Genomic DNA, 26,346 nt, shown 5'->3' with positions numbered 1-26,346 from the left:
TTTTTCAACAATTTTGATGTTTGGTTATAACAAATTGCACCATTTACATCACTGCTCAAGTCTGTTGCATAGTATGTAATTATTTTAATAATCTGCGACAAAACAACTGCATGCTTTGCAATTGGCTCAAGTAAAGAGGAAGATGCCATTTCTAGTGAATGGTGAAAAAAGTTACCTAAATTTAGATATTATGAAGTTGCTAAACATTTTTAGCAGAAGTTGTGAACTACACTACATAGAAATGCTATATATCATGAAATGAAAATTCCAGGCTCGCTATCTGGAGTTCATCTTGTGATGGTATGCAATCTCATTTACATTTGACACAGTCTACATTTAATTAAGCACACATAATATGGGCATTTTTTTCCCTGGCTTTATTCTTATTTGAACTTGGCTGTCCAATAGAAAGGTAAGTATCTAATAAAAAAAAAGCACATCTAAAGGAATAGAGCAAACATTTTAATGCAAAGTAATAAATGAAAAAGAAATTTTTTCTTTTTTAAAAGCTAAAGGTTCACGCAATCTGTAAATGGTGATCGAAATGGGCTACAGGTGGCATAGAGAAGAACTTCTTACCATTTATAGCAACACTTCGCATGCTTTCACCATTATCGTGTGGAGAGTCATAGAAGAAGGAAGTATGCTAGTTTCTCTCTTGATTTTCATATAGATTAAAATCTTTTTAGTTGGGAAGTGGACTGTTTCCCAGAAGGTCACCAATTGCTCATTGTGCAGCTCTTGTTGTTGTTGTTAATTTACGTCGCCCTAGAGCTGCACAATGGGCAATTGGCGACGGTCTGGGGAACATCCCGGAAGATGATCCGATGACATGCCATCACAATTTTGATCCTCTGAGGAGAGGACGGCACCCCCGCTTCGGTAGCCCAACGACCTGCGAGCGAAGTCGAGCACTTTACGGTATCACAGTTTAACGAGGACCAATACCGCACACCCTCGGTCTCTACGCAGACTGATCCAAGTGGTCACCCACCCGCACACTGACCGTAGCCAGCCCGTAACCGTGTCATTGTGCAGCTCTAATGCAACGTAAATGAACTACCACCACCACTTTAAGTTGGGAAACTATATGGATTTGAAAACTACATTAAGCATAGTTCTAAAAGAAAGCATCAAGGAAATGTTTAAAAAAATATTTCTGTTAATTAAAAACAAAAAATATTAAGAAAATGAAAAATATCGTAGTACATTTCTATGCAACTGAAAAGAGGAGGAGAGTGAAGGTAGAAGAGCCAAAGGCATGTAACCAGTCCTCTCCAGCTGACGTATTCGAGCGTTGCGATCGCCTAAAATATTCCAATTCTGCAACAAAAAAAGCCCTCCCCCCTTAAAAAATTTTGAAATTGAAAAGCAAAGCACAAATTCTCGTCACTCGTCACTGTCACTCGTTTCGGTCCTACCTTGGCGATAAAATCTCTTTAGTGTTCATCAATTTCACAGAAGTCTAGGGTTAAAAGTCGACTTTCTGAGAGAGTGGTGTAATGATTTCAAGAATCAGAGGCATTACGTTTTGAAGTGGACTGATCGTTAACTGACTAATCACAGTGATCGTTAAGTAACAAGTATCACTGGCTTTACTGTACTGGTAGTACCGAAATACTTTACTGAAGGACAGTTTAACGAGGACCAATACCGCACACCCTCAGACCCATCTCAGGTTGAACTAAGTGGCCACCCATCTGCACTTTGATTCTGATTCTTGAAATCATTACTCCACTGTCTCAAAAAACCAACTGATGTTTTTGAAAGAATATGAAGTACCAGTACCAGGTTATTGATGAAATCAGAAAATCGAGGTTGTTGTAAGCAGTCTGACTGATACATTGCCTTGTTTTTGTTCGCTTGATTTTGGCAACTTATTATTATTAATTTGTAGAAAATATATCAACAGAAGTGTTCTTTTCTTTTTTCGTCTAAGTTTGTCTTATGTTATAATCTTTATTAAATATTTCTTTTTCTCAAAATGATCTGTTTATTTACAATTGCAATTTAATTTCAACAGTTTTTGGGTCATCCACAGGGATACCTCCTAGTGCGCAGCTCTAGTGCGGCGTAAATAAATTACAGCTGAAGCATTGTACTGAAAGTTAACTGTAACGGCGACTAAAAATAACTTTCTCCGGTCAAAATGTGAGAAAGAAAACAAACGCGCATGTTTATGTGAAAAAAAGCTGATGTTTGTACTTATAGATTTAGTTATGATTAAGTAATCACGATTATGTGATTAAATATAACATCATAACTTTTTTTCTTATGATAATACTTTTTACATTCAATATGAATGGGTGCTATATATATAATAAAATAGTCAGAAACTTTCGTAATTGCTATCGTAACTATGGTGAAAATGAATTGGCTTTAAACCTTAAAAAGCAGTTATCTCTCTCTGCAAGTATCCGTGCATCTGATAAAAGAATCTTTACATTTAATTCTGTATTTGAATTTCATAGCAGAAAGAAATTGTGGCAAGATTTTAAAGTTAACTTTAACGAAAAACTTATTGTTTTAGGCGAAATTGTGACAAAACAATGCAATTTTGTTGCATCTCACAGAATCCGGCGAATGGGCCAAGTGTGGAATCTGTACACAAATTTATATACAGAAAAAACAATCAATCATATAGTTTCTCAATTTGCGAGGAGTCTGCGGTCTAAAAAACGGCCATTCACTGTATTATTGGGTGCTTCTATGTTTTGTTGGGATAAAGAAAAGATAACCGATGAAGAAATTCAAAGGTATCTGAAGTTTTAACTGAACATTCATTGCTGTACGAAAATAATCCGGCACATTTGCTTAGTTTCGTTATATTTCTATAATATGTTAAAGTAAAGTTTAAATAGATGATTGTTATGGGTAGTGAAATATTTATCGAAACTTTCACTCATTATGTTCCCTATTAAATTCAAATATATTTATCGAATAAGTTTTTAAATAACAATAATTTTGATATTTATCTCACATTTTTCTGTAAATATGAGTAAGCTGAGATTTTTAAGATATTTCTATTTTTTAATCTAATCTCTCTCTTTTGGGGAATTTTCTTATGGCATTATTTTATATTAAAGAGGTATCTGTAGGTTCCCAATATTTTTTGAGTACAGAATGATTTTATTACATTACAGAAATGATAAAAACATTTAATTATTTAGCATATTTATCTATTCTTGACAACAAAAAAAGAACAATATTTACATGCACATTAACATTATCAACAATAAAGGAAGATTAATATAAATAGTTATAAACAAAAATGATATTACAGAACTACTGCATTCAAATTAACACTAATCGCACCATAACTGGTAAAAAAAAAAAACAGTTATTCTTTGCTGTATTGTAAAGTGTTGTATGTTTAGTATTAGGTTATTACAGTCGAGAACCGATTATCCGGAAAGATCGGGACCATCGCGATTCCGGATAACTGATTTTTCCCGTTTTCTGAATCGCTGCCGGTTTTTTAATGTTTCTAAAACGAAACTAAAAAATAATTTTGAAATAGTTTTAGAAATAATAAAAAATGATAAATAATAATACATTTGAGTTTAAATATGGAAAGAAATTATGAAATAAAAATTATATACAGGTTTATATATGTTATTATTAACATTAATAACATATATAAGCTATTTGTGCTTATGTGAGATTCGTCTACAAACGGCTTTTGATCCATCCTCTAAATCAGTTCTTTCGTCAACTCGATACGCCGTACGCTCTAAATAACAAAATGGGCTCAAAATCTTGCAAGAAATAAAAAAAAATTTTAATGGAAGAAAATTAATTTCCGGTTCCGAATTTCATTCCGGTTTTCTGATTTCCGGATGAGAGGTTCTGCACTGTATTATCATATTAAGAATTAAGTAATGTAATAATAATAATTTTGCGCACGTAATTCTTCATTGCGAAATCCATATTTAACTTTTTGTGTCAAACTTGGGCAAGCATGTTTCATTTTTATTAACAAATAAAATTACGTTAAAATATTTCCAACTGTCACCGTGATTATTTATTTTCTTTGCAACGCGATAATTGTGTTTGCTCGTCTGCTAATGATGGGATCACTGATATTTGGGCTAAATTAGCAGTTTTCTCTTTTCTCTTCAGTAGCAGCACGCATACAACTAAACAACCGTCTTCTAGCTTGCATAAATAGTGATTATGTTGTTGTCTGTTTCTTATTTTATTTTTCTCCTTACAAATTTTTTTTTTTTGCGTGGATACTTTTTTTAACATTACAAAAAATATATAAACATTATCTACGAAATTGAAGAACCCCTGTCAATGTATCAGCGCATGACTTGTGCTTGTTCCTCTATATTATCTAACTATGATTAGGTCATTTATAACTAAAATTTTTTAATTATTTTTAGCTACAGTGAAATCTATCTAATTTTGCCTTTTATAATGCAAAAATTTGATGGTTCACTGAAACAAGTGGACAACTTACAAAGTGAACATTAAATTGCTTTTGCGAGTTTGACAATTGATCATTAAAATCAACTCACAAAGGTGGTCAATTTTACCAGGTTTATCTGGATATTGAAGAATATATCTGTACCAGGATCTGTTGCGCCAACTGCAAATGCCAAGACGACGAAAGGATTTTACGCTTGTAATTATAAAAATGAAAAAAATGATGAGGTTTAACAAAGGGTGGCTACTAGTTATACTGTTCGAGTTTGTCCCTTTTCTGTGATGCATATTTATTATTTTTTTAAATTTCTCATGACATGCTGCCCGAAAGTTGCAACTTGATCATTATTCTGCTCTCAGATCTCAATACGGAAATTTTTCTGTATATTGTAACCTAGTTTATGTATACCAGTGTTTCCCAAACTTATGACTTTTATGTACCCTTTCTAAATTTTTCGTAACTCTGTGTACCACTAATAAAAAAATGAATGCATTTTTTACTGTAAAAAAATTGCACAAAAGTTAAAAATCTTTTACTCTGCAAAAAATAGCCAATCGAAAAATACGTAATTGTAAATTTTCATGGCTAGGTTTGTATTTAAGTAAAATTGTTTGAAATTTTCGTTTGTTGCAAGATATTTCACATAAGAACGCGTACCCCCTCTAAACTGTTCCCGTACCCCTGGTGGTATGCGTACCACACTTTGGGATGTATACAGTAGTTAAATGGACATCTTGGTTAAATGGACACTCTTGGGGTCGAAAAAAATTGTCCGCTTATGAGAGTTATCCGTTTACGGAAGGGTGCACTAATAATGAAGTTTAACACTGTAAATTGTTTTTAGAATTATAGAAATATTTCATCTATAATAACTATTCACATTGATATTTATTTAAAAAATACTTTTTTCAATACTAAATGAATATATTAAAAAGTTTGATATGTATACACACAATTCTAGATGTAGCTACAGTGAAATGAATATGTTTTTCTTATTTACATAGACATTCAAATTAGTCATATACGAAATATGAGCTTTTAGTCCTATTTCACTTGCTCCATCAGTTTAATTATTAGGTTTACTCCTCCTCTCATCACTTGATCGGAAACATGATAATACCACCTTGAAGGTAAACCTCCTATATGCCCAGAAGAAATAAAGCATTGATGCATATCTGTAAGTTATAACATGGAGTTGATTTATTCATAATTTATCGTCAATCAAATGTCTGAATAAATGTTTCATCAATTCACCTAAATGATTAAAATTATGTTCTCTCTCTCTCTCTCTCTCTTTTTTTTTTTTTTTTTACCCATCTGTGTTAAATGCAGTCTCCCAATTGATTAGAAGTAGAAAGAAATTTTCAGTGAGAAAGAGAAATCGAGAGCAGTTGAGGTGTTATTTCAGCTTATGGGGTCTCATAACCAGTACTATCCAGATCAAAATATGCTGCTGTCTAAAACATTTCACATGACCAGTATCATTAAGATAAAGGAGTGTGAAAAAGATCAAGGATTGTGACAGGAGAATGATTCTTTAGTAGTAATAGCTTAGCAATAATTTTAGTGGTGTATAAGGCAAGAAATTTACATTCCCCCCTTTTTTTCCGGAATTTAAATCAGAAAAATTTTTTCTTTTCCAATTAAGAAAAATTGGTTTCTGGTTTGTAAGAGATAAAAAAAATGTTTGAGGGTGTAAATTACTGTCCGTGTCCGGTTACGAGACTGTCCGCTTTACTGAGAAGGTATATACTGGTTTATTTATCGAAGATTAACAGGGAATTAAAAATACGACCTTAACCCATTCGCTGCTACTAAAAATGATGTTTCCATCCTCAGAAGCCGGATTACAAAACAGGGTTTTAATGGTTTAAATGTTTCTTATATTTTACTGGGAAAACCAGAAAAACGAAGAAACATATTATTTTCCTGTTTAGAGAATTTTTTTTTCCCCGACGCTCTGGAACGTCAGTGGCACACAGACTGAACCTGTCTTCGTGAGTGCCATTGACTCTCCAGCGCGTCTGATCAATATTCTGAAAAATTACTGGAATGTTGCGTAAAATAGCAGCTTAAAAGGAATAAAACAGAATACCATTCTAGTATAAGTAGTACCATTTATAAAACAATGCTGAAAATTTTTACAAATAATAAGCACAATATACAGATATTGACAGTCACGCACATAAAAAAATTCAACAATATACAGATATTGACAGTCACGCACATAAAAAAATTCAACAATATACAGATATTGACAGTCACGCACATAAAAAAATTCAAACAAAGTTTTGAAAACCAGTCACAAAAAATAAATAAATAATGCTTCACTAATGTGCCAAAATAACCTCTCCGTTCAACTCCCAAAGCCACACTAAGCACAGAGCATATAACTTGTCATAGTCCATCGATGTGCTAGCACGTTGTTGGCATACCAGGAGGTGCCGCTCTGATGCACCAGTGCGTTGGTGGCAGCGAATGTGTTAATGAGAGGTATCCGTTTTGTAGGAGTGTTCGTAATGTGACATATAACTATTATAATCTAGTTTTCTTCAATATTTTGTTATTTTAACCTTAAAGAGTGCTGTATCGCTGAATATATGTGCTTTTCATGGCAAATTCTGTTTCACTGCTATTGATTTTTTAAAGTTAAGAGAAAATTGAATTCAGGTTAACCTAGTATAAACCATAAAGTTTCAATAAAATGTTTTTTATTTATCAAAATGAAAGCAAATTATTGTACAACTGTTTCTCTAATGTGTGAACTTGAGTCATTATTGCCATTATTTGTTTTATAACTGCACCATTATTTGTTTGCATTTTGATATGTTTTTAAAAAATTTTGAGCTTTTAAAGGGTCATGGTCACTATGCATGTTTATATTTATTGAAAATGCCAAAACTAAGGAGAGGCACTTATCGATTTTAGTCAGTGTAAATTGGTACTACCTATATAGAAATTATTTCGATATAATATTATAATGTATTATTTTAAATGCTTTAAATAAAGTTTTAAGACTATTAGATATTAAAGCATATATAAGTATATGCTAACTGACTTTAATTTTTCAATGCTGATTAAACAATAGCTTTCACTTGTTTTTTTATTTAAAAAAAATTAGATTTTCGTTGCATTCCAATTGCTTAATTTTATTTATACTTTTATTAGCTTGTTTAGCATCTTTATTCTAATAACTTATTTTTAAAAGGTGCATTTCTAAAATGAATTTGTAGAATTGATTATCGACTTCATAAGGATTAAAGTTTATAAAGGCCATTTATGAAGACAGTTACATATCACATCCTAATTGAGTCAATTGCAGTGCCAAGACTACCAGTATTGCCACTATCCTGTACTTGTATATGCAATAAATTAAATGCACATATATTTGTTTATGTTGATTTGCTGTAGCTACAAATTTTATTCTTCGAGTTTGCGCTGTTCTATAATTCTAATTGATCCATTTTATAACTGCACCAAAACATTTTTTTTATGATTATTTTTATATTTTAGTTTTGTATATTATATTTTAGAACTTTTTTTTTAAATTTATTTATTTATTTATTATTATTTTTTTTAACCCTTTATGATTTGAATGTTTTGATTAGATATAGGGACGCAGACAGGAATTTGCTTGAAGATCTGGCTTTTTTCAGAAATTGTAATTCTGCGTGAGTTTCATTTTATAAAATTGATTATGTGCAAATTCTTTTTTTACATACATTGCTTATGTCCTGTATACTAACATGGAATCTACATTGTTAAAATTTATAATTTTATACAGCTGCGTTTGTGAATTGGATAGATATCGTAGAAGCGATGATCATCCTACCAAACCCATATCTGGTGGAGGCCTTGTCAACAAGCTTATTCAAGATGGCTGGGAAGCAGTTATACAAAAAGAATGTGTACAGGTGTGGAGGAAAGCCTTTCCGAATTCCTACTTATATGAATATAAAAGTAAATATTTAAGATCCAAAATATCTTTTTTTCTTTATTAAAATTGAATGTTATTATTTTTTTTAAAATCTAGCATTCAGGGTTGCCACAGGCGACTAAAATGCAACTATTTTTAGCATGAGGCAAATATGGCAATTTTTTTTTTTGCCTGAAAAGGCTAAAAAAAGCAACTATCTTCAGGAAAAGGAGACTTTTCTGTACTCCTAGCAATGTTTTTTAGCATGAATTGGGTTGAAAACCTGCAGCCTGTGAAATCTTCTGAACACACTGAATTTCTCTTCATAAAAAATAAAAAATTTTAAATAAAAATAATAACATTTTAAAAAAATAAAATAAAATAATTAAAACATTAAAAATTTTAGATTGCAAATTTGAGTCATCACTTTTTAATGCATTCAATTTGCATAGATTCTATCCTAAGTCTATTTCGTTTCTCGATTGCCTTTTCAACTGTTTATGCTACAAAATTCTGCACGATTTTAAAAAACCCAATTTTTATTACGATGCATGAATTTTGAATTTGAGTAATCACTTTTCACAATATATATATATATATATATATATTTGCTGAATCAATTATTGATAAAAAGGAAAATTTCTTAGAATAAGTGTGCTTTTTTTAATAAAAAGTATTTTTTGAATGAATTCTAGTAATTAAAAGTTTTTAATTTACTGCAAATATACAAATTTTTATTTATATGAAAATTTAGTGCTAGAACACTATCGTTTATATAAAAATTATCATATTTGCCACCAACTTGACAGTTAAGTCATTTAATAAAATTTTAGTCTTATTTTTGTTCTTATTTAGGCAACTATTTTCATAGTTTTCGGCAACTATTTTCATGCTGTAGGCTACTAAAAGCAAGTATTTTGCTCAGTTTTTTCTGTGGCAACCCTGAGTATTGAAAACTTAGAGATTTTCTAGATTTCATTGATTATCTCCTGAACCACCTGATCAATTTAAATGAAATTTGTTTTAAAAAAAAGCTAGTTGTAATACAAACAAAATTTCTGTACTAGAGATATATTACACTGGTGTAAGAAATGTAGAGAATTTGCAGACTTGTTCGATTATCTCTAAAACTACTTGCCCAATTTTAATGAAATTTGTTATGTACATACATTGATACAATACAAAACAAATAACCACTTAACAATTGTAATACACATGCATGATCATGCATAATACATATTGGAGTCGGAAGGTATGAAATTGCCACGGGAAATGATAAACTGCCTTATATCAAGTATGAAATCATGCTGCATAACCCATTTTTTTCTGCTTATTATGTAACCTCTGTTTCATACCTTACGACTCCAACGAGTGTTGCCCACGATCATGCATGTGTATTACAATTGTTGAATGATCATTTGTTTTGTATCGTATCAATGTATGTACATATCAAATTTCATTAAAATCGGTCTAGGAGTTCTGGAGATAATTGACCAAGTCTGCAAATTCTATTAATTTCTTACACCAGTATGACACATATGAGTGTTTGTAACACCCATATGAGGGCATTTGAATTGAAAGGTATGAAACAGTGGTTATAAAACAAACATATACGTGGATTAATAAGAGACTTGGTCCTTCTAAGTCTATTTTCAATGATATACAAGTCTCTGTCAGTTATAGAGAAGAAATTAGATCTTTCTTAGGCAATTGCGATTCAACCTCCTCTGGTAACTATCTATGGTTTGAAAACAATGTTGCTTAACAAGTGGTACTAATTGCAATAGGAACTTTTTATTTCTTTCATTGTATCGTGATGTGAGCCTTGTATATTATTGAAAATATATTGGGAGAGAGTTTTACTTCATATTTACTCTTCTTCCCTGTAGTAAATGTATGATATAGTGAAATTTGTATGTTTTTTTTTCAATGTCAAAGTATATACAATCGAATTTCATCCTAGATTCATTGTTCCGACATTTTTCATTTTCCTCCAAGTATCACGTTGTTTTAACAATCCCATCGGAAAGGCTAATTTTATAATGTTAATTATACCACTTAAATCGTTTTTTAAACTAGCCGATTTCCGCATCTAACGTAAGAAATTTACTGATATTTTAGAAAAATATTGAAGTTGATTAATTTTGTTCAGAAGAAAAACTGAACCTCTTGGTGCTAATTATGAAGTAAAAAAGGAGGACTTGTTACAGTTGGCATAAAGTGCCTCAAATATCAGATTAGATGTTTATACATCAGCTTATGAAAATGTTTCAAGAAATAGTTGCAGGGGCAGAAGTGCAAAGCAATAAGAATGAAGGTGGCGAACTTAAAACACAACCACTGTTAACTCTTGGAGAAGTCCTCAAAGTCTGTAAAACTATAATAAATAAATACTTTCTGTATTTACTTTAGCTTACAGAAAATGAACGGCGCTTTGTTGTAAATGTCAAAGACTTTTTGTTTGTGCTATGCTATTAAAAAAAAGAGGATGTTTAAACAAAAATTTCCAAATATTTTAAATAAATTAATATGTTTATTCGTCCTAATTTTGCATCCTAAATATTTTTTAACAGAAGTAAAGTAAAATAAAGATACTTTAAACAGAAAAGTTGCGAAATATGTAATTTAAAAATCAATTTTGTTTGGGTTTTGAAAGAAAAGTAATTAACTTAGTTTTTATTTAGATAACACATCAAAACTCAACATAGCTGTTATTTAGAAATTAATGTTTGCTTTATCTCTGGTTATCTCAAATCTGTATAATAAATATTACCTAATTTTTCAATTTAATTAATGAAAATCAATTTCATTTCCTTTTTAGTTATGGGTACATTTTATGATGTTCCAGCTAGAGCTTTTTTTGCTGTTCAAGTAAGAAATATTTTACCTATCATCTACAACTTACATGAATTTATACATTTAGGGGTTGTTTTTCAAAGCTTCTTGTGGGAAGAGAAGTAATTGACAATGTCAACATTTATCCATGAAAAAGTACACCAACATAAAATTGAGTTAACGTGTCTTATATACTAGTGAATTGGAATTGTATTTTTGTAGTGGTAGAGACACTGCAGTACTCACCCACCAGAATTATAGAGATAGAATTCGATAAACAGATACCAGTAGTTGATTCATTGCTGTTTTGTGAGAAGCCGGGAAGTTCACGGTCGCTCCTGTGTTGACATTAACAGTCGAGTGTATTCAGGCTAACTTTGTGTGTGATCGAGACTGAGTTCAATGTGGACCATCCATCAGAGTAGGCGTGTTTGAACCGAATTGGGAGTTTCTGTTAAAGTACGCGTTTTCTTATCTTGTCTGTGACACTAATGTGGGGAGAGAAGTTATAGACAATGTCAACATTCATTTATGAAAAGGTACTCCATAGAATTGAGTTAACATGTCTACACTACACTCCTATAATAATGTTTTTGGTATTGCTGAATGATAAAGAATCAGTGCCAGACATTATTAAAATTGTTGGTTGCATATCAACTGGATTATTTTTGGCCACTATTCGATTTGTTTCATTTTACTGATCATCAACAAAATATGAATTTATACATTTAGGGGTTACTTTTCAAAGCTCTTATAATAATGCTTTTGGTATTACTGAATAATAAAGAATCAGTACCAAACATTATTATAAAAATTGTTGGTTGTATATCAATTAGACAATATTCAGCCACTATTCGATATTCGGCCGTTTTGCCAAACATTTGGTGAATTATTCGGCAAGGTATTTATTAAAAAGTGTTATTTGACATTTTTTTATTTTTAGATATTGAATAAATATATTTAATAAGGAGTAACCTTTAATTGTATTTTTTACTATACATTACTGGAAACAGTTTTTACACATATTTGTTAAGTTAGGAATAGCATGCAAAGGTTACTTAAGTTAACTTACAAATTTGTGTTCTGACAGACAATGGAAAAGCGAAATTTGAAGAATTGGAACTAGATTTTACTTTATACTGAACCATGAGTTTTTCACTGCTGATTTTTTTAAAAATTATTTTATGGCAAGTCAATTTCCTCCTTTTATTTAACACCCTTTCCTTTAACAATTGAGAATTTTTTTGTTTTGTGTTTGCTGTTTTCTTAACGGAGCGTTTCTAATAAACGTAATTTTCTGTTTGACAAATAGCCGGTAATGTTGAAAACTTTGATTTCCCATGTTAAAGTTATATTTTAAGAATTAAGAACAGTTTTTTTCTATATCTCTTTTTCTTTTTAGTTAACTTTTCTTGTTATCAGCTTTTTTATTTTGGCACAGCATTTTTGAAAGAGCGTTTATTATGAACGTTATTCTTTTATTGTCAGTTTTTTCTAGAAATGCGGCAGTGTGAAAAAGTTATATTGAGATTTTTAAGGTTAGTCAGTTTTTTATTTATCTTAAATATTTCTAATAGGTAACTATTATAGTTTTCACTCCCTTTTCCCCTTATTGTTTTTTAATAATGACTAAACTTATTTATAAATAGGAAATATTTATTGGTGGTTGTAAAAGAAAGAAAAAAAGCTCTATGTGGTTTTTGAATATTTGATACTCAATCGTTTTTTGTTGTTGTTGTTTTAGGCCAAATACCGACTGTCTGCTTCAATTAACTACATTATTGTGTGTTCTAATTTGTTATTTTTCTATATTCTAATTTCTAACTTCATTTAAGTTGGCAATATTATTTACAGGGTATCCGCGCACCTAGAAAGTCATGAATTTCAGTATTGAACAAAATTTATCATGAAATGTCATGATTTTTGCTATTTTTTTCAAAAAAATCATGGAAAGTCATGGATTTAGGTCTCTGAAAAAGGTCATATTTTATAGGAAAATAAAATGATTTTATCATGTTCTTTAAAAATTATGGTGTTCTTTCAAAAAATGAAAGAAAAAACATCATTTCTAGAGAGAATTATCTTTTAAACTTCTGTGGTTTAAGTATTTTTATTATTTAGTTGTTTTAATTTTGTGGTGATGTTCAGTTCATCACCACACACATTAAGATAAGAATAAAAATGAATAACAATTAAAAATAATATACTCTTAAGTAAGAGAACAATATCATTAGAATGATCACTAATTGCAAGGTGTTAAAACTATTTATTTAATATAGATCATTTAAGATATTTAGAGTTACAAATTTTGTTCCAGGAAGGCATTCACTCCAATTAATAATAGGTACATAAAAAAATTAACATGAAATTATACATTATGAAGCTGCACTGCTAATATATAAAATAAATAAAAAAATAAAAAATTAACATGAAATTATACATTATGAAGCTGCACTGCTAATATATAAAATAAATAAAAAAATAATTAAGGGGTGATAGAAAATTTTTATAATATAACTTAGCTGTTGAGGATCCTCATATTTTTGTGTCTTAACCTCAGCTCTCCTAAAACCATGTGTGACCTTCCCTTTTCTCTCACCTCCTCTAACCAAGCCCCCAAAGCATACTCCACTCTTATTGGCTGTTACCACCATCACAAAATAAGTAGGGCTATACTTGCTATTTCTTTTTTTTTTATTTTTGGCTAAATTATTTAAGGGCAGAAAAGGGCAGGTGAAAACTTATGAAAGAGAAACTAAAACTTTAAAGTAATTATAGCAGTGCAGCAAAGATAAAAGTAACAAAACAGCATAAAAGCAATACCACATATATATAAAAGTAACAAAACATCATAAAAGCAATACCACAATTTTATCAATTTAAAATTCTAGTTGAAGCAAACCAGTCATTGGAGATTTTTTTTTATTCCGAAATGAGAACAGAAAAATCAGGAGTATTTCTTTCCTTTCTGATGAACAAGAAAAATATCTTTAGAATATAATTCTGCGGAAAAAAAAATTATTTGCTTTTGTATTTTTTTCCAGCTATATTTTTGTTTCAACTCTTTCTTTACTCTGTTTTTTAAATTTAAAATCTATAAATATGGAGATGCAGAGCAGTTTTAGTTATACCTATCATTTCAATGAATGTTATTATAATGCTTTTTTAAATGTATTGTTGCGTTTTTGTTGGAGAAAATAATAACTTTGTTAAGTCATGAAAAATTCTTGAAATTAGTCATGGAAAATCATGAAAAGTCATGAATTTGAAAATCTAAAATGTAGCAGATACCCTGTATTTACAATAGTATAATAGCAATGCAATTATTCTTGTTTATCAAAATATATTATGATGATGAGTAGAAAATATAAGATAAAATTGAATGATAATTACAGTTAGCGTAATGCATCTATTTTGAATAATATGATAGCCATATTCGAAATATTGTTACTTCTTTGATGTTCACAAGTCAAAGTTTGTCCTTACTTTACAATTACTTTAAAGTGCCTTATTCTTTTGTTAATATTTCATACGTTTATACAATTTAACTTTAATTTTTAGACTGATATTGAATACAGAAAGAAATGGGATAAACTGGTTATAAAACTTGATGTTATTGATAAAGAAGCAAAAGATGATGGTTGTGAAGTTATGCATTGGGTCATGCATTATCCAGTGAGTATTCGTGTAAACAGATGTAAAATAGATTTGCATTAACTATTAATGCCAAAGTTTGTAATTGAACTATTTATTCATAATGTCAGTATATATATATTTTTAAAATTACGTTTTATTAAACAACTCCTCATGCTCCACAAAGTATAACATGAAGCTTACAGAAGTAAGTGGGCAAAGTACAAATGAAAGTAAAAATTATAAAGAAACAAAATAAGAATTTAAAAGTTTAAGCTGCATACAAAATTACGTGAAATAGTAAGTATTCAGTGCACATAACAAAAAAGGATATAAAAGGTGACCAATAAATACCTGAAAGTCTCAACTCCTTTTTTAAACTTTCTCTTTGGTTTGAGTATAGCTTACAATAAAAAATATGTTCAACAGTTTTAGTGTCCTGTTCACATGAACAAAGATTGTCATTAATCAAATTAAACTTTTAAAATTACTGTGACCAGTAAGAATCTGGGACAGCTTAAAGTCAGTAGAAAAAGTTTTACTCTTTATCTGATAAAAAGTATTTCAAAGGAAAATAGAATTTATTAATAGATCAAAATTGAATCATTTTTGTTTCTTGATATTCATGGGGTTACTGTTCTATCAGAATTTATCATTTTGTTTACTATAGTCCTTGGCCAAATTATTAGACGCACCATAAGATTCTATGTAAAATCTTAATTATCATGTAATAATATACAGCTTTATTGTTTTTACTCAGCTGAAACCGGTTTGCACTTGTTTACTTTCCTAAAGTCTGAGTTTATCTGGAATGAATATTTGGTGAAACTCAGTGTATCCATAGTTTGTTTGATTGAAATTATGAGCATACCTTATTAACTATATTTTGAAATGTTCTTTCTTTAGTTTTAATTTCTCAAATAACTCTAAGTAATCTAATATTCCCCCCACTATATAGGCAACCCATACTTAAATCTTTGCCATAAGATTGATTTATTTCCACTTCTATGGCTGTTTTTCGTATTCAATTTCTAATGATTATAGCCTTGTATTAAATATTCCTGAAATAGGAAAATATTAGATTAATGTAGATTTTTGGTTACACTGAACTTTTTTATATACATACATTCAATGTAACGATTAATTTTGTCCCAATTAAAATGTAACTTATAATGTGAGGTCATTTTATCATGAATGTGCAAAAATGCTAAAAATATTTACTCATAACTAAAAAGTACTAGGCTTAATCGCCTTGGATTAGAACCTTGGAAAGAGCCCCACTTATTCACTTTTCAAAAGTTTTTTTCACTCACTTTATTCACAGAGAAAAAACTAACTATATTTTGGTCACTATATTTGACTGAATGGCTCATTGTGGGCGTTCTATTGAATAACATCACATCTATGCAATAGAAAACAGGAATTTTGTATTGGTCATTACAATGGAAGGATCATACTAAGAATAATGGAAGGCAAAGAGAGGTCATACTAAAAATCTTAAACTATAGCGAAAAGGAGTGAGAGAAAAAATTTAAATTTTTTTAAAATATACAGACAGCTATAGTGAACACGGTTTATAGGGAACTCCCGGATATAGTGAGCAAAATGTTCGGTCCCCTGCCTTGCTATACATGTATAATGTTATTTTTTATGGATATAGTGAGCCAAAAAAGTGAGGAAGTTGGATATAATGAACTTTTTTCCGTCTTCAGCTGATTTTTTAAAAAAATTTTTAAATAATTTTGAAATTTCTACTTCAAAGTAAATGCATATACAGATTTTTAAAACCATCTACAGAGGGGAATGTAGCGATAAGCATTTTTTCTTGTTTGCTTCTTTTATCTCACTTTCTCATCCCTAATGCACCTGTAAGGTGTTAGTGGGATCAATATACATTTTCTGTCAGAGGGAATGAGTAATTATTCATTACTGGTCAAAGGGTTGGACACTAATATGTGTTGACAAGGCCCTCATTTCAACTCCTTTTTGATCTCAGTTCAGTTAAAAAAATCCTGCAAAGAAGTGTCAAATTTAACTATAGCTAGCAGTAAACGTAAGACGTTCTCCATTGATGATAAAATAGACATAATCAGAAAAATTGAAAATGGATGCAATCAAGCTGATATTTGCGAGGAATATAAACTATCCAAATCTGCAGTTTGTAACATATGGAAAAATAGGCACTTGATAATTTCTGCTCATGAAAAAAATTTAGAAGGTAGAAAAAAGTTTAGAAAAGCAGATCACAAGGATGTTGAAGAAGCATTAGTGAAAAAGTTCGCCAATCGAAGAAGCCGCAATCTTCCAGTATCTGGACAAATGTCGATGAATTTGCTAAGTGATTTTACGATACTACTTTTATGTGCTCGAATGGCAGGTTAGACAGGTTTAAAAATCGGAATAACAGAAATTCAGAAAAAATTATCTGAGAGTCGGGAAGTGATTCCATATCTGATGTTGAGGATTGCTCATCAGCTAAAGATTACAAATTTTTTTTGTACGTAAGACGAAGAGTAATGAAAAATAACGCATGTTTTGCTACTATATTATATTTTTCAGTCATTTATTTGAATAATGCGTAATAAAAGGGAGTAGTTTGGGAATAGCCTGCATAACAGATATAGTGAACTCCCGGTTATAGTGAACCAAAATTTTGGTCCCTTGAAGGTTCACTATAGCGGGGTTTGACTGTATATATTTACACGTATTTAGAAAAAAAATATCAACATTTTTGTTTTTAGCATCTGCTGCTGTATGTGAAATAGCCACTCTCTTTTCTTACCCAACATTTATTACTTGAATTTAATTTACTTTGTTAGTTTATGTTCTGTGTATAATAATTATGCATGGCATTAAATGCTCTATGAACTGACAATACATAAATGCATAGATAATTTAGTATTCTATGAGACATGATTTAAGTACCGCTATCTTGAGTGTTGGGCTCAATATTTTGATGTAGTGCTGAAGTACACTTCAATGATGCATATGGATTGTTAGTTCATCAATAACATTAACCTTTTCCTTATGGATGGTACAACATGTGGACCATATGTGATGGTAAAATATGATACACCTTAAGCAAAAGTTTAAAGATATTAATAAATCATTTTAAGAAAAAGTTGCTTCTAAATTAATGTTAATTGTCACTTTCTGTTATGTTGTATTAATAGTATTTTCTTCTATTTCAGTATCCCATGTATAGTAGAGAATATGTATATATTCGAAGAGCAGTGGTATGTAATTTTTCAATTTTTTGTTAAATTAATTGAAGTTGCCTTTCAATTATTTAAACAGCATTGTAATTTATTTTTGTGAATAAGTAGAATTCTCTTATTTATTCTCAATTAATAGGTATTTGTGTATTGTTCAGCTTACCAGAGTTTGTTAAATGTTATGTGGTATCTAATGCACTTTAAATTGTTTAAAAAAATTATAAACTGTAAAGTAAAATTTTAAATTATATAAATACCTGTTTTTGTTTATTTATATATCTATTTTTATTTTATTTAAAATGCAATCTTATTTTCTTTCTCTTAACTCATATAATCAATAATAATTTAAAAAAAAAAAATTCTTTTTACAAGGTTAGATAGATGTAATATAAAGCAATGTCAATTAAATAGTATAGTTTGCTGTTAAATATTTGCTTTCCTGATTTGCTAAGAGGTGTGAAACAAAGGGTTGAAACAGCCGTTCATCAGGCAACACTTCAAACTGGTCCAAAACAAGTTTCAGCTCCATGATACCATTTTTCTCAAAATTTTGCCAAAGCTCTAAAAATATTCATTGAGCAAAAAGCACAACTTTAGCCTAATTTTACCTCAAATTTGCATCAATTTCGTTGCTCCAAAACAGCAAGCAATTTTTGTTTTTCACCAAAATGTTGATTACTATGTTGAGTTTAAATTCTCCATTGAATAGAGCTTGCCAGGAAGAAGTTATTATTAAAATAATGAAATTCACTTGTCGAATGATTTCGCTTAACTGTTGTAGCATATAAAATATCTCAAAAATCATAGAGAAATAGCGAAAAATAAGTTAATGGCGCGCCTCTTGAGACATGTATTTCTCAAGTTCGGAAGAAAAAAAATTTTTTGCATTACAACAAATGTATGCTAAAAAAAATTATATCCAAAAATACGAGTTTGAAATTCACTCAGTCTTCGGTCACTTCCCCAAGTACACAAATTTAGGAATTATCATTGTTTCCCTGCCTAATAATACTTTTGCTATACAGGATTACTTATAATACATTTTGCAATACAGGATTGCTTGTACTATTTTACTCTACTGGATTACTTATACACTATTTTGCTGAACAGAATTACTTATAATATATTATTTTTCTCTACAGGTTTACTTATAATACACTATTTTGTTTCTTTTCTATTTTTAAATAAAGATACTGAGTTTTATGGTATTAAGTCTATCTAATAATACAATTTTGCTATGTCAAAAATGATGCAGGTTAAAAGGCCATTTTCTACGTGCCGGACCATTAGAGTATTGAAAGTTTTTTTTAAAGAAGTTTATGAAAGAACAATTACTTAATTTTTTATTGTTTATGTTTTCTAGGTAAGCTCTGATACAAATACAATGGTTCTAGTCTCAAGAGCAACTGAACATCCTTCCTGTCCTGTAAATAACAAATACGTTAGAGTCACTAAATATAGTTCTAGGATGGTTATTAGACCTCATCGGACATATGATGAAGTAAGAAAAGTTTAATTATGATGAAACTTTTAATGTGTATTGCAAGTTTCATGTTTTATCATTTAAAAATCAATTTGAATTTAGTGGCCTTGTTTAGAACCATGCATGCTTAATGTATAATAGTACATTTTCTTAATGATTTAATATTAAAAATAGCTGTAATTAACGATTATTACTTGAAAATTAAACGATTCAGTCTTTTACATTTCATATTCGTCGTGGATTAGTTGTAGTAAGTTGTAACTGAACTCATTGAAAATTAATTGACAGGGAATGAAATAATTTACTTGTTAAATTACGGAACTCGTTAAAGCTTTACAAAATTTTTAACTTGCTATCTTATTTTTAAAAAATTTTTTTAACACTAATTGTGCAAAATATGCCTTTACTGCTATCATTTGATAAAAAATGTAATAAAAAATAATTATGCAACACGGAAAATCATAAACAAATTGGATGCATGATTCGCAAAATTGTTTAGGGAATTGTTTTTGACAGCTCATGGTTTCTCCAATTAAAATATTTGTAAAAAGCAGCAAGAAGATTTAATAGTTTGCATATTGGCATCTTGCCACCTCTAGAATTTGCAAGGTCCATTAAATATCTTGCTGCAGAGCGTTTAGGATTCCATTATATTTCTGTCTATATTTCAGGGAAATATGTCTATACCCACCTGGAAAATCTTGAAAAGATGGAATTATCAGGGAATTTTTTATACTGGAAAAAACCTGGAAAAGTCAGGGAAATTTGGATAAAAACCTGAAAAAATCAGGGAATTTCAAAGAAAAGCTGGACTTTTTCTTTTAATTTAAATTATGTTACCATCCGTTATATCCACTTTTATTTAGACGTAAATTTATCGTAAAAAAGTTGAAATATCATCAACTCAGCAATACTTTTCTTGCATTAAAATTCTCTTCATTATTACTCAGTTAAACTAGAATGCCATTTCAAACTCTTTTATGTTGGGAAATGAATGGAGAAATCTTTGACCTCATTGGAGATTATGGGACTATGTAATATAAGAAAGGCAAAAATGTGGAAGAAAGGATTAGGATATTTGCTTCTGTTTATAAAAGTAAAGTTTTTTTTTATTTTAAGTCTTCTTTTATTTTGTGGGGCTGAATTCATTAATTATTGAAGTTTGTTCCGCTGCTTGGCTTGGGGGGTATATTTTTTTTTTCAAACAAAATTATTCAAAATGTTTTAGTATTTTTAACTTTATAAATTTCTCAAAAAAATAATTGGTTATAATTTAGAGATTTTATCTTTGTACTCTTTTTCTGAAAGCTTTTGTCCAATGAAATATTTTTCGCAGCAAAGTTTTGTTTTGTAAGATAGTTTTTCTAAGAAATTAATGTTCATTTTTTTCCAACACCATGGAATTGCCCAGGTGTAAAAACGAAACCAATTGACTTATCTAAACTAGGAAACCATGTTAGATTGGAATTCTTTATACATTCTAATTTCCATTAAGAAACGGGAAAAGAAAAGAATAAAAGTTAAAGAATTGTATCTAGTTTTTTTCTCTTTAGAATATGCAACAAGAAATGGACAATTTTTCGTTTACAAATACTGAATATGACTTAAAATAATAGTGCTAATTTAAAACAAATTACATTATTTAAACATTTGACTTATGATATTGGTTTGAAGAAAATTATTTCAATGAACTTTATAAAGAGCACTGTTTGTATAAAATGCAGTATAAAATGGCTCTATATTGAAATATGAATAAATATAAGAATTATTTTCTTTTGCTTAATAGAAATATATTAAACAGTACTTATCCAAGGTTGTTTTGGGTCATTACTATTTGGTACATTTTGTGCAAAAACTATTTAACACTTTAAAAAAATTTTATTAATTAAAAGCGTTATTTTCTGCAAGCTAAACATATTGTTTCCTCCGCATCTATTCAAGATGATATATTAAAAAAATAACATTTTAAATGAAATATTGCACTATATTGACTAATACACTAATATTGACACTTTTCGTGTACCTATACTACACTTTAGCAGGGGGAAAAAAACACGCTGTCCTGGAAATTTTAAGAATTTTACTGGAAAAATCGGGGAAATTTGAAACCTAATTTGAGTGGCCACCCTAATTATAGTAAATGTTTGTTTTTCCTTTTCGAATTTCATTCTTAAAAATGAACAACTTAAAATGTTTTTGATAAATTTTTTTTTTAAAAAAATATCATTTTTATATTCATACTTAAGTTTAATTTTCATCAAGGATATATCAGACATGGGAATCTTAGTGAGGTACTGTGTATTTTTAATCCAATTGATTGAAACAATCACATAAAAAATGTTAATGTATATCAATTTTTAACTCTGTTAGTAATTTCTACAGATTATTTTGTTATGTGGGCCTTTAGAATTGTGAAAATCATTGCCTTTTGTAGTTAGGACTATGTTTTAATCTAATATGATTGAAACAGGGATTTTGGATTTTCAATAATAATGTTGGATGTATGACGTTTTTTAAAGATAATTTTTTTTAATATCTCTGGTGGTGTGGTCGTCTAGTAAATACCTCTCTTGCCCTTCCCTTATGACAGCTGTTTTTTTCCGGCACACCTATGTGCAGAAGAAATATAGATTAATAAGATGGATTCTTATTCATCAATCATTTTGCTAGCCTTTATATGAATGAATAAGATGAAGAGATGGATGAATAAGATTGATAAAAGTAAGATGAAGGATATTGAATTATTTGTTTTCATTGCTTATCTATATACAACTTTAAGACTTAAATTGACTTTTTTTCAAACAAAGGGAATGAAATTTCTATGAAAGATCATATAATTAGAAAACTTCTTTTTGGTGTGACAGTCTTAAGGATAAAGTTTAATTTAAGATTTTTGCTTATTTAACGTTTTTAAGAATAACATTGAAAAATTCTTTATTACCATGCCAGTATCCTTGCTTAGGACTCCTAATCAACAAGTTTCACTCTTTATTTAGTTATTATTTTTTTATTGTTAGTTAATACTGTTAAATCTGTTTCAATCTTTTTTTTTTTTTTTCAGAATGGTTTTGATTATGTACTTACTTATTTTGATGATCCTCAAGCAGCTTTTCCAGCACCTGCCTATAACTGGATGGCTTCTTCAGGTAATTGCAGTACAAAATCCCATTTCCAGACGTCCATTTCCTGGAAGGGTGTTTTTTTCTACTTCTGTGTGATTTTCGCCGGACTTCTGATTTTGGATTGATTTTAATCTGATTTCTGCTGTAACATGAAGAAAAAAAAATTGGAAATCACGTAAATGAAATCCTGTGTTTCGCTGCAGTGCTAAAGAAAACGCCTATTTTTTTCGAAATAGAACATTTTTGAGCACTCTAAAATTGAAAGCATGATTCTTGACTTTAATAATCCTTTTATGTGAGACGTGAGGAAAAAAAACGCCTATTTTTTCCCTCATGTCTCGCATAAAAGGATTATTAAAGTCAAGAATCATACTTTCAATTTTAGAGTGATCAAAAATGTTCTCATTTTGAAGAAATTGCATACTTGAGGGCATGAAATGAGGTCAGGAATTGTCATGACTAAAACGGCTCATAATGTAATTATTTAAAAAAGCGATTCAAAATTTGTGAATCATAATAACACTGCCCATCTATTTGTTTATGCTTTGGACTTAAAAACATTTTCCAACATATAGCAGGTATGTAATTCTTCTGCAAATTGATAATTTATACAAAATTTTGTTTGCTATATCTGCAAAATTGTTTGCTAATTTAATGGTTAAATTTCGTTGGTTACGCATTTTATTTTACCCTTAGCAGCATTCTCTCTTTTTCGTCCATGCTCAATAACAACTTTTTTTACTCAGATTTGTTAGAGAAAAATGCTACAAACATTTAAAAGATAGTTCGTTAGAAAAAAGGATGTTTTCTTCTTATTTTTTTAAACATTTTTAATATTTTAATGAGTAGCAAGCAACTTAGTTGCGAAATCTGATTTGTAACAGAATTATTTAATAAATGTAATATATTTGCCCGTTTTTTTATTTGGTTTAAATTATATTGAATTAATTTTTAATATAATATTACGACATGGAAATTTCGAATCGTCAATTTCAGTAATTCTTTTTCAACATGCTCGATGCCATCGTAATTCACATGATTTTTAGATTTTTATAAAACCCCGATATTATTATGTTACACAAAATTCAAATCACGTGCCTGAGTATTCACTATTTGATGCTATAATTCTACCAATTTTTTTCCAATAAATATTTGCAGTTATGACTACACATTTTTGAGTATTTTTTAAAATCTTAATAATTTTAATAATATATTAAAAATATTAAGATTTTATTGTAACTATTTATTAACTTACTTGAATATCAGTAATTAAACCAAAGATTTATTGTATTGATATTTTTTTTAAATATTATACAGTACTTTTGTGGCAAAATTACACCATGTTCTATGGAAAAATTACATTATGTATAATTACATAAAAGTATTTATAAAGTTAGAAACAGAAATCAAGCAGAAAACGAAGGATATTTAAAGATATGTATGTTAGCAAAACAGCACTTCATAAGGGGACACACTGTCTGCCAACATACAGGAGCCTTTCTGTCGTCAGTAGTTATACCAAAAACTGACTGTGTCCTGAGGCTCCATAATGAATTAACTAAGCAAGAAAAAGCAATTAAAAAGTCATAAATCAAAAATCAAAATTCGAAAGTACAGAGAGTAAGACTTAATAATGAAACACCCACATATAAGAAAAATAAATAAAGATAAAGTTACAGTTGGAATAACTAAATCAAAATAAAATATTAATTGCCAAATCTTTAAGAAAATCTTTAGAAATATATCGAGTGCTGACCCCTTTCAAAAGTCTTGAAAAATAAAGCAAAAACATTCAATGAGTAAAAATTCCAAGAAAGTGCTACCATTTATGCTTCAGGAGCAAAAAATCCTAAATTGCACTAAATAGGCCTTTTTATGCGGGCTTCAATATCGGCCAAACTATTTGAATGTCTTTAAAATACTTCGAATTAAATACCTTTAAATCAGTTTCATTCTTTGTTAAAATACTTTTAAATCAGTTTAATTCTTTGTTAAAATACTTTTAAATTAGTTTCATTCTTTGTTAAAATACTTTTAAACCAGTTTCATTCTTTGATTGCATAGAAGTATTTTAATAGCTGTTTTTCATTATAATGTTTTACCCTGCTTTCCTAAAACTATGTTCATAACATTTATTTTATTATCATTTTTTTAAGGTGTTCCCGACTTCGTAGAGAAATTACACAATGCTGCTCGAGATCTTCATATGTACCAGCGAAGAAATAATTCTAGTCTGCAGTCATCACAATCAAATAAAAGTTGTTGCACAAGCAATCTGGAATACGTGTACATGTAATAGTAGCCAGGAGATGTTGTTAAAACTACATAGACTACTAACTAAGAAATAATATTTCAAAGATTTTAATAGATTTTTAATTTATTTATCAATTTTTCTTGTTATTTTTATAAATATACACTAATAAAATTTGAATGTAGCATTGCTTATAGGAAATCAACTATTAGAACATATTGTTAAAAATAGCTTATCTGTAGAAAAATAGGATTTAATCTTTTTATCATTCTGTTTAACAGAATGCATTTATAGATGTAAAAATTTGTTTAAAATGTATTTAGCGATCATTCGAAACATATTACCTAAAAGTTGATCGGTGATGTTATTCAAGCCATACTTATTAAATACAGAGATCCACTCATTAAATGCAGATCGTTGTTGCCCTGGTAATTCCAGATAGCCCTTTTTTAACAGTAAAAATGATGAAAAAGCCGCCTCCTAATTTGCCTGCTGTTGAGAAAATTTTAATATATATGTATATACGGTGAAATTTCCAGGAAAGACCACCACGGTGTAGCGACCTCATCAATTTACGACTACTTGTGGGAAGCACATAATTTTTTCCATAGACTTTTTTTTATTGAAGAAGACCTTTAGGAGAGACCATCTGAACTTCTCTCAGCGACCGGACAAACCTCTGCACCAAATGCGGAAAAGGTCAAATAAGGAAACACGAAAAATATCAAAGTAAAAAGTATTAACGAAACAAATTAGATTAAAATGTGTTCAAAATATTTTTGAGAGCTCTTTTTGACGATCTTTGAAAGAGATGTTCTGGTTTGTTTCAATAACCTCTGCTTTTGGGGTAAAACTGGGTACTACCATGTTCTCTTTCCCTTAAGTCTCTGTTGTCTATGCAAGCCTCACAAGAACTGCAGTGCAGCAGAAGAAAAATATAATTACATGCAAGGCTGAACAAATGTTTTACGAGCCCTATCCTCTAAGCTCAAAAGACTTAATTTTCATATTCTGTAGAATGTTTGATGACCCTTCATACAAAATTGTAGTTTTTTATATAGATATAAAAAATTCTCATTCATTTTCTTTTGGAGAAAAAAAAATTAAGACTGTATTTTTTGTAAAGAGCTTTGGTTGGTGCCTTAGCCATCTCAGGACAATTGCCCCTCTCTTTTCCCCGTCCCGCCCTTGAGTGCAGCCTGGACTACACCTCATGTTAACTACATGCATATTTTTTTTTTTTAAATTTTTGTATAAAATAGAAATGTCTGCTACTTTTTCACTGAAATTCTAGTATTCCTAAATTCTACATAGAGTTAACATGTGTACACAGTTTTACCCCTCTAGTGGATGTTTTGACTTTTTCTTTAAAAGAATCCTTTATAAGAAAAGGAATACATCTATGACTTTTTTAAGAATGATGTATTGTATGCTACTGAACAATGAAAATCTTGCTTAA

General features: G+C 29.5%; 1 protein-coding gene across 2 annotated transcripts; it reads left to right on the top strand.

The window, feature by feature from the left end:
* The first annotated feature begins 2,122 nt into the window (after positions 1-2,122).
* Positions 2,123-25,077, top strand: LOC107453147 (stAR-related lipid transfer protein 7, mitochondrial). 2 transcript variants are annotated; one of them, XM_016069847.5, is made up of 9 exons: positions 2,123-2,756; positions 8,041-8,103; positions 8,217-8,392; positions 11,170-11,219; positions 14,745-14,858; positions 18,008-18,052; positions 19,395-19,532; positions 22,576-22,660; positions 24,793-25,077. In XM_016069847.5, the coding sequence occupies exons 1-9, from the start codon at positions 2,275-2,277 to the stop codon at positions 24,930-24,932; spliced, it is 1,293 nt and encodes a 430-aa protein (XP_015925333.1). In that variant the 5' UTR covers positions 2,123-2,274; the 3' UTR covers positions 24,933-25,077. The 2 variants fall into 2 exon arrangements, with proteins under 2 accessions (XP_015925333.1, XP_071042011.1); XM_071185910.2 differs by lacking the exon at positions 8,041-8,103 and having other exon boundaries at positions 2,133-2,756.
* The last annotated feature ends 1,269 nt before the right edge of the window (positions 25,078-26,346 follow it).

The sequence above is a fragment of the Parasteatoda tepidariorum genome, chromosome 5 (assembly GCF_982258835.1).
Source record: "Parasteatoda tepidariorum strain Cologne lab strain chromosome 5, Ptep-v5.0, whole genome shotgun sequence".
Taxonomy (NCBI): domain Eukaryota; kingdom Metazoa; phylum Arthropoda; class Arachnida; order Araneae; family Theridiidae; genus Parasteatoda; species Parasteatoda tepidariorum.
This window is presented reverse-complemented; position numbering and strand designations above follow the sequence as displayed.

What these genes read in the sequence shown, in the direction of transcription:
- LOC107453147 (XM_016069847.5), top strand. Translation starts at nt 2,275, where the DNA reads ATGATAATACTTTTTACATTCAATATGAATGGGTGCTATATATATAAT. An exon ending in ACCGATGAAGAAATTCAAAG is followed by an intron (nt 2,757 to 8,040) that starts GTATCTGAAGTT and finishes TGTTTTGATTAG; the next exon opens with ATATAGGGACGCAGACAGGA. An exon ending in TATATATTCGAAGAGCAGTG is followed by an intron (nt 18,053 to 19,394) that starts GTATGTAATTTT and finishes TATGTTTTCTAG; the next exon opens with GTAAGCTCTGATACAAATAC.